The following is a 9,940-nucleotide window of genomic DNA, read 5'->3' on the forward strand; positions in this document are numbered from 1 at the left end:
TCTCATAAATATCGTTATTGATTTTTAATTTAATTGGTATAAAGAGTGTATGGACCATTGACTTAGCAGGTCCTGGCAATGTTGATTTTTTTTAAACATTTCACTACATATGAAATTAAATAGAAGACAGTCATAACAAAATGTACAGTTAGTGTAGAAAGATTAAAAACTTATATGTTATTGGATGCACATATATATTTATAATTTTAATGTCTTCCTGATGGATTGATGTTTTTATCATTATAAAATATCCTTTGTCCCTATAACAATTTTTTCTTAATTTTTATCTGATAGTAAGATAGCCATTTGAGCTCTCTTTGGGGTATTGTTTATAGGGTACCTCTTTTTCCATCCTTTTACTTTAAACCTATTTGTGTCTTTAAATCTAAAGTGTGTCTCTAATAGACAGCATATAATTGGGTTATGATTTTTTGGCCATTCTGCCTATCTTTGTCATTTGAAGTGCTTAATCTATTTAAATTTACTGTCATTATTGATAACTTATGATTTACACTCTGCCATTTTGGTATTTGTTTTTTTGAAAGTTTTATATCTTCAATTCCTCCTTAAACAGAGGCTCAAATACACCCAAAAGTGAAAGCCTTCTTAGGGCTGAAACCGGTTTGGCTCAGTGGATAGAGCGTCGGCCTGCGGACTGAAAGGTCCCAGGTTCGATTCCGGTCAAGGGCATGTACCTGGGTTGCGGGCACATCCCCAGTAGGAGATGTGCAGGAGGCAGCTGATCGATGTTTCTAACTCTCTATCTCTCTCCCTTCCTCTCTGTAAGAAATCAATAAAATATATTTTTAAAAAACAAACAAAAAAAGAAAGCCTTCTTAGGTATTTCCTGGGCAAGCATACAGCCCTAGACAGTGAGTGTGACCTTCTAGATTCCTAAGAATATATCAGAAGCGTTTCAAAGCTCCCTATGGACATCTCATTCTCCAGTGTTTCTTCTTAAGTTTTTCCTTTTGTTAGCCCTAACTGGTAATGCTGCCTCAGGTAGCCAAGTTGTTAAATAGTTGCTGCTGATTGGTTGTGACCAATGCCCTGTGAGTAAAGATCTGTTAACATAGAGTGAACTGAAGCTGCCAAACAGTCAAATAGTGACATTTCTTTGGGCATGGCTTTTAGAGAGGTCCAAACCCATGCTTCTTGTGGCTGCTAGGCTGCTGGTTTTCATAATAACTGTAGTTGTAAGACTGATAGTTTACAAAGCTACTTCAGAGCTGGAGAAAGTGAGATAGAATTAGGCAAGGTAAAATGCCACGATTCTTGAGATTCAGCTGTTTTTCTTGAATAAATACTCCTCAGACTGCTGCAAGTCGTTTATCTCCAGAGTTCTGAAAAATTTGATTTTGACAGTTTTTGCCAGGATTCTTGTTGCTTTTAAGGAATGGAGTATCAGAAGTCCCCACTCTGCTCTAGAAGTAAGATCTCAAAAATGTATAAGTTGGATGAGGATGTCATTTTTTACACATGGTGACGATCTCTGATTGGTGACATCTTGGTTATAAGGTTTCCTGTGCTGGTGGGCAGTAGTAAACTATTTCTCTAGGTCACTTAAAGATCTCTGGAGATCCTTGGAACACAGCATTTAAACCACATGTGGCTTCTCTTGGGCAAGCTACAGCTCTCTGAGACCCTAGCGTCTGTGTTACAGCGTCAAGTCTTGTCTAAGAAACGGTGGCAATTGTGCTGCTGTCTCACATACATTTAGCCACTCTTTATTTTGCAATTATTTTCAAGTCATACCAAGTGTCACATGCAGGGACTCTACCCCTTAATTCTAACAGTCTGCAGCAACACTGCATTTCTGATCTGCGAGTACATCTGTACCCTTGGGTTACTTTACAGCATCCCTTTTTTGTCATCTTTAGGATGAGTTGGTGGCCTGTATAGAGGAACTTGCCCTTTTTTGGATAGGCTCAGTTATCAGTGACTAAATGAGCCTTCTCTAAATGAAAACTTACTTGGGACTCTCTAAACCTGCAGGGGGTGAATATCCACTATGATTTATTTTTTTAAAAGCCTTGATTTTAAGGGTATGAAAAGGTTTCTTTGAAAAGCATGTGGCTTGGTTGTTGTTCTTATTGTTCCTAATGGGGTATTGTTTTGAGACTGTACTTTTCAAAATCAACACACAAAAAAGGATGAGACCTATCTCTCTACAGTTAGATGAGCCTTTACAATGCCCAGAAAATCATTTAAGACCATTTAAAATCATTGGTCCATTTGCTGTGACTTAAGATTTAAATGCACTCTTCTCTTGGGAGCATGCCCAGGCCTCTCAGTCCTTCACTTCTTACCCCAGGCCATCACCTTTCCCTCTCCTAAGCTCCAAGCACCACCCTCCTTTTGCTTCTGTAACTTGTTTCCTGAGCCTACACAGCCCAGCTGGCTCACTTCTACTACCTCTGTAACTTTCTAAATAAACTCTTTCTTATAATTTGAAAAAAACAAAAAAACAGTTTATATAGAAATTTAATTGACCATCTGAAAAGTGTTGCAGCCCTTTTTTATTTTTGGACTTAAATGTTTCTTTAATTCTGTACTTATAATGATGGTACAGATATAGATATAATTGCCCTAAATAAGTTATTAATTTTTGGATACTTTTTGTTTTGTAAAGTTTAGCAATAAACACTCTAGTTTTAAGGGGAATTTATGCTAGAACCATTTACTCCTAAATTGAATCTCTTCCCTCTGATGTAAATTATCATAGTTGAATTAATAACACCGTGATATTCTGTCACTGAGTAGGTTCTGTTTAACCATTTTCCAGGAAGACTTGTATGATTTGTTTTTAGTGTATTGTTTAAAAACATTTTTAACATCTTAGCTCAGTATAACTAGTTTTGGTCTTAATAAATATAAACATTTAAGTACTACAGTTCTGCTTATTTATTAGCAGAGAGATGTTAATTGCATGGTCTCTGTACATATTATTGCAGTATCTGGCTTTATGATATTTAAACATTGTGAATTAGATTTTATCTTTTGCCCTCTTTATACCAAAAGTCAGGAAATCCAGGAGAAGTCTGGATTGAAGTTATTTTTGTATGCAAGCATAAGTATGATATAGTAATAAAAACCAGTGCAGCTTAATTTTGTCTCTGTCTATGTCGTTTTGCTCTCAGGAAGAGGCAGTGCTCTCGTGCCTGCCCTGCTTCCTGTGTTCTAGCATATTTGCTTTATGACTCTAATAAAAGCTTTAAATTTTCTTTACCCCACTGAAATATATAAAAGTAAGAATATGTATTGAATTCTGAAAAAAACTCTTATATTCCTTACCTCTACATATTTGAGTTAAATACAGTCTTATTTGGGCTCCTTTAAATGGAATTATTTTTGTGAGACAGAAAGACTTTGGGTTTGGCAATACAGAATATAAATCAGGTGAATTGCCTAAAATTGAGTAAAGTTAAAAATATATAATCCTTTTCTCAGTAATAAGGTGATATTAAATAAATCTCTGTATTTTACACTGTGTCATTCAGTCTCCAATTAACCTTTTATTGCTTTATCCATTGACTTTTTTTTTATTAAAGACATTATTTTTTTAGAGCAGTTTTAGATTTACAATAAAATTGAAAGTACAGAGATTTCCCATCTACCCTGTTCCTCCCACACATGTATAACCTCCCCCATTTTCAACATAACTCACTAGAATAGTTTGTTTATTTTTACCAAGAATGAACCTACATTGATACAGTGTTATCGACCAAAGTCCATAGTTTACCTGAGAGTTCACTTTTTTTGTTGTTGTTAATCCTCACCAGAGGATATTTTTTCCATTGTTTTTTTTTTTTTGTTTTTTTTTTTTAGAGGGGTGGGGAGAAACATTGATGTGAGAGAAACACATTGATTGGTTGCCTCCCACACACTCCCCCAGTCAGGGGATTGAGCCCATGACTCTCCAGTGTTTGGGCTGATGCTCTATACACTAAGCCACACCGGCCAGGGCTGAGAGTTCACTCTTGATGACATACTTTCAATGGCTTTGGATAAATGATTAATGACATGGTCTATCATTACTGTAGCTCACAAAAGTGTTTCACTGCCTAAAAATCTGTGTTCCTCCTAGTCATCTCTCCCTCACCTGCCACCCCTGGCAGCCACTGATCTTTCTGTTGTCTCCACATTTTCCAGAATCTCTATTTTTTTAAAAAAATCTCTATGTTTTTTAAATAAAGTTCGTAGAAAGCCAAAAATTAATAGAGGGTCAGTTTGGCTGTTAGGAAGCTTAGGGGACACGTTTCCTCCAGTTCCAAACTTCAAAGTTCATTTTAGGTGGACTGAAAATTTGTTTCCAGCAAGAGAGATGGGAGTTAACATTTGTGTTAACATGTATTTCTATTTGTTTCCCTCAGACACAGACAGCAATTCTGACGATTCTGGGAATCCACTGGCAACCAGGTTTACAACTTACAGCTCTGTCAACCAGGCTGTCACTGTCCAGCCACCTGTGGAAATGGCCTCCTTAGGAAACGACAACGGAAGCCTTTTAGACGATCCCTTAAACTCGCCCAAGTATCAGCATATTTCTTTTATGCCAACTTTACACTGTGTCATGCACCATGTTGCCCAGAAGTCTGAAGTTGTCGTTCCTCCCCCCAAATCTGCTGATGGCAAAACAATAGGCATGCTTGTTCCGAGTCCTGTTGCTATTTCTGCAATTAGGGAGTCCACCAGTGCGACCCCTGTTGGGATATTAGGACCAGCAGCTGCTGCTGGTGAATCAGAAAAGCACCTGGAACTGCTGGCTTCCCCTCTGCCTCTTCCATCAGCGTTCCTTCCTCATAGCAGTACTCCTGCTTTGCACCTAACGATTCAGAGGCTGAAGCTGCCACCGCCGCAGGGATCTTCCGAGAGCTGCCCGTTGAACGTCCCTCAGCAGCCAGCTGGGAGTCTGAGCATCGGATCACCAAACACAGCCTTCATTCCTGTCCATAATCCGGGCAGTTTCCCAGGATCTCTTGGTGCTGCCACGGACCCCATCACCAAATCTGCATCCCAAGTGGTAGGACTCAATCAAATGGTGCCTCAAATTGAGGGAAACATAGGGACAGTCCCTCAGCCTACCAATGTGAAGGTAGTTCTTTCAGCAGCTGGCCTCTCAGCTGCACAGCCACCAGCTCCCTACACCCTCCCGGGCTCTCCCCTCGCTGCCAGTGTGTTAGCCAGCCAGAATTCCAGTGTGCTCAGCACAGCGTCCACCTCCACCCAGTCCGCGGGAGCCGGCATGAGTCAGGCCCAGTCTGCAGTCCCTCCTGCGGTTCCTACCCACACCCCAGGCCCCGCCCCCAGCCCAAGCCCTGCTCTGACACACAGTACTGCACAGAGCGACAGCACCTCTTATATCAGTGCTGTGGGAAACACGAACGCTAATGGGACAGTGTTGCCGCCGCAGCAGGTGGGCTCAGGTCCTTGTGGTTCTTGTGGGCGAAGGTGCAGCTGTGGGACCAATGGAAACCTTCAGCTAAATAGTTACTATTATCCTAACCCAATGCCAGGACCTGTGTACCGACTCCCGTTCTTCCCTCTGCCATCCCTCTGCAATGGCAGCTACCTCAACCAAGCACATCAGAGCAATGGAAACCAACTTCCTTTCTTTCTGCCTCCGACACCATATGCAAATGGACTGGTGCATGACCCTGTCATGGGGAACCAAGCCAGCTATGGCCTGCAGCAGGTGGCAGGATTTGGGAGATACTATCCTGTATATGCAGCACCCAGTGTAGTTGCCAACACGAGTGGTTCGGGGCCCAAGAAGAATGGGAGTGTTTCATGTTACAACTGTGGTGTAAGCGGACACTTTGCACAGGAGTGTAAGCAGTCGTCCATGGAGGCCAGTCAACAAGGTAATCATGAGAGCTCCCAGAGGACTTGCTTTTAGTGTGCCGGTGTCTCCCCACCTTACTGGTCACGGGGATCCTGTTGAAAGTCGTCATTGTGTGTGTGTTTACGGAAAGTGCAGACAGCAGAGCCTAGTGTAGACTCAGGTCATACAGCACCAGGAAGTTCAGAGCAGTTCAGTTCCCAAGCAAGAAAGAAACCAAAAAGGCACTTTTTAAAGAATATAATGGGAATTTGCCAATAGAATGTCAAATCTCTGGTTTTCAGCACTTTTTTTAAAGCTACAATCCTCTTTCATAAAGTAAGCAAATTTTTAAATATTAGAAAACCAGGATGAAATAGAGTCATCTGCCATGTAAGATTTGTAGTTGTTATTTTAGTATAGCTGCATAGCTAGCCAGTCTGTGCTCAGTGTATTGCCCATGCTCTTTTCCTGCCCAGTAGGTGTTTTAAATAAAATGCTATTGCATTTTAAGGAACAAAATATTTTAAGCACTGGTTTGGGAGTAAGGGAATTCGAACTAAATTGAATATTATTACCACTAAAAAACTAAGAAAATGTTCTTAAATAAGTATGAGTAAAATGCAAATTCCATATACACCTCAAACCCTTATCTTTCACTTGCATTTGGCTTTTGTCATTTTGCCAGACATCACCCAGTAATAGAGTCTTGAATTGGGAGTATATACTTGGCATTTTTAAAGGAAGCTGAAGTTTGATAACTTTAGGTAGAACTTAGAGCACAAACTTTATATTACTTTTAGAAAGTCATTTTATTGACCGTTTTGGAATCGTGGTAGTGCGGAAGATGCCTTCTGCCGAGCATGCCCGTTTGATAGCTTGTAGTGGTTGTGATGCGTTGTGTTGTGAGCAGTGACTTAGCAGTTCTCTTTCCCGTTTTAGGCACTTACAGACTGAGATACGCACCTCCCCTCCCCCCTTCTAATGACACGTTGGACTCTGCAGACTGAACCGAGTAAAGCTTGCCTACCTACCTAACACTGAAGTGTGGGGAGTCATGGTGGGGTGTGGAGGGGAGGAAAGGAGAGGTATTTTGTTTGTGTTTTTTTGTCTGTACATTTCTGAGATGTCTACTCAGTTGGGGTTTTTCGTTTCTCCTGTACTGATGTCCAAAACAAAAAAAAAGAACGCATTGCTTTTGAGCCTCTGGTCTCCTGGTTCAACAACAGGCTTATTTGTATGATTCATGTTAAACATCCAAACAGACTATCAAAAGGAAAATGGATGCGTGGTTTTTTCTTTACACTGAATCCTTGCTGTGTGTAATGTTTACTGAATTTCTAAAACTGTGTATCTGACCTTTTTTGTTTTTTTTACAACACTAGTGACAGTCGTATGGTTTTGGAAAAAAGATACTTTGCTTCTTTCCCCAGCTTTTCTCACTTTCATCCTAAAGCACACCTTTCTCCCCCCCACCCCCGTGTTCCAGTGGCACGCTGCATGGGGCGGACGGTGCTTTGGCCCACACTTCTGTAAACTGCTCTACACATGAATTGAGGGTAAACTGTTTCACCTTCATCATAGGGGAGAAATCAGATTCCCCAAGTAGGGAGTATACTTGTAATAAACAGCACCACATAAATACATGCAGCGCTTGTTTTCCAAATAAAAGTTAAAATAAGTGGAAGAAGTGAAACCATATGAAACTGAAAAAATATGATGTATGAAGTGGACAAAGAGCTTTTTCTTACAAACAAACAACTTTTTACTTCATCATACTTTTGTAGCCTGTTGCTCAGAGAGACATAAAGTGAACAAACTAGTGTGAATACTGTCCTCCGTGTTTGTGTTGGCAATGGCAGTCGACAGCCTATTTTACTTGTAGTCTACCATTGTGTCCTGCTGAGACACTACCTGAGCGAAGATCTCTTCTTTTCCTACACCAACTGTTACAGTGTTCTGTTGTGTTGAAATGTGTGTGGTTTATTGCAGTCTGAACAGAAGCTCTGCATTTCTGCAAAAGTCAGGTATTTGTTCCTAATCTGTCTCTCGTAGCAAAGTCACTTTTATACCAGTTTACCACTGTGCTTGATTATAATGTGAAAGACTGAATTTGGAGTGTGTTAAGATGGTATTAATCATGTCGGTGTCATGTCACTAAGTTTAATGCTGCTGTTTAAAAAAAAAAGATTTTTTTAAAAGCCAATCTCTGTACTAAACTGCTTCCAGGTAATTTTTGATTTCCTAAAGTGCACTGAGGTTATCTGGAGATTGGGTGTGTTTGTGGACTGCTGCATTCAGCGGCAATGAGCACCTGCCGCTGTATGGTCATGAGTAAGGGGTTTGGGTCTGTTCCTGTCCCTCAGCACAGAGCAGACACAAAAGGCTTCTGTTGTGCAAGGCAACATTGGTGCGCAGCAAGGAACCTGGTCTTGCTTCAGAAGCCGAACAGATTGCTAGACAAGAGGAAAAACTTGAAGAAAAAGAAGCTTCATCCAATGCTTCCTAGATATCATTTCTATTTATAGCACCAATGTACATTTTGAAACTTTATTTCAGGGGTGGGGATTAAAGGGGGAGGGACGGGTATGAAGGGATAGATGAAAGCTTTAATTTAAAAAGAAGAAAAAGTTTGAGTAAAGGAAATTATTTTGATTAATTATATTTTATTTGATCTGGGTATTTTTGGACCACATTATTAAATTAATTGTTAAGCTACAGTTGAGTTGTTCAAGTGAGAGTTTTGATAAGCCACGTATGGACCGCGTTGTGAATCACTCGCCAGTTGTACTTTATGGAGCTTATTTTATGATTTTAAATACTGTACTGTACATAGGAGGTGTGTTGCCTTCTCCTTATTTGTATGTTTACCATATACTTTGATATTTGAAATGTTATGTACTGGAAAGGCCACTTATATTTCTAGAACAGATTGGATTTTATGCAACCTTTTTTCCTTGAATTAACAGCAATAAAAAAATGAAAAGCAGCTTAAGAATTGTGCTTTATTACCAGTTTTGTAAAAGTGAAAGATAGGAGAACATCATACATTATAATTTTTTTCTTTTTAAAGAATCAACCCGCTATTTCCCTGCAATGTGGGCAGTGAATCCCACGTTATTTACCACCGTACTTTCTTCAGTATCCCCCAAGCAGCCTGACCACTAAAGGAAGAGACTGCGTTTCTTTTTTTTTTTTTTTTTTATTGCTTAAAGTATTAACAAAGGGTATTACATATGTGTCCTTTCTTTTTTCCGCCCTTGACAATCCCCTGGCCCCCCCTATCCCCCAGTGAGACTGCGTTTCTGTTCTGACCATGCACCGTGTGCTATGTGGTGGCCAGGACAGAATCCTTGTCTCCCTGGAGCTATGCCCCTGGCTCAGGCCTTCTCACTGAGAGTGTAGAGGACCTCATTTGCTTTCTCAGATTTACTAATTTGATTGTGTTTTCCTGGCAGCTCTCTTGGTACAGTACTGAATGTCTTTATTTCATTGGTCACGTCTTCTATAATGCAGTCTCAGGTCTGTTTTTATACACTCAATAACTTATGAGATATTATGGGGAGCACTCCAAGCATCTGTAGATCATTCATGTCCCCTGGCAATGACTGATGTCGCTCGGCCCAGGCCCCTCAGGTTGTTCCTCAGGATATGCTTGTCTGGAGCCATCTAACATACATCCCCTCTGTCCCCAGTGGGCAGGGGTTTGATGGCTTGCAGTGCACCAACTTTCCCCTATCGGCAGCAGGTGTGTACCTAGGAGTAACCTATAAAGTTAGGAACCACCTCTAAGTTAGCGCGCAGGTCTCCTACAGCAGCGGTCGCCAACCTTTCGGACCTCACGGACCACCGGTGGTCCGTGGACCACCAGTTGGCGACCGCTGGTCCAAAGGTTTTCTTAAACCAGCGGTTGCCAACCTTTCGGACCTCGCAGACCACTGGTTGGCGACGGCTGTCCTATAGTGTTACCTGTGTCCCATCCCTTCCCCCTCCTTTCCCCACTGTAGAAGATGACCACTACTATAAGTTTTATACTTACTACATTTTACATCCTCCTCCCTTAAATATGTTGGGTTTTATAGGGTGCCCTGGGGTTCTGTGACTCTCAGCTCATCTGAT

The 9,940-nt window shown here is 40.8% G+C and overlaps 1 protein-coding gene across 1 annotated transcript in view; it reads left to right on the forward strand.

The window, feature by feature from the left end:
* The window catches only part of ZCCHC2 (zinc finger CCHC-type containing 2), a gene marked incomplete at its 5' end in the record, with an annotated part of 57,686 nt that extends 48,876 nt beyond the window's left edge, over nt 1–8,810 (forward strand). Inside the window, 2 exons of the mRNA XM_081096660.1 lie at nt 4,374–5,864; nt 6,764–8,810. Of these exons, the coding sequence (XP_080952786.1) occupies nt 4,374–5,864; nt 6,764–6,831 (1,559 nt within the window). The 3' untranslated portion in view covers nt 6,832–8,810. The remainder of the gene's footprint in view (nt 1–4,373; nt 5,865–6,763) is intronic.
* Between the last annotated feature and the right edge of the window lie 1,130 nt (nt 8,811–9,940).

The sequence above is a fragment of the Myotis nattereri genome (assembly GCF_964212035.1).
Source record: "Myotis nattereri genome assembly, chromosome: 8".
NCBI classification, from domain to species: domain Eukaryota; kingdom Metazoa; phylum Chordata; class Mammalia; order Chiroptera; family Vespertilionidae; genus Myotis; species Myotis nattereri.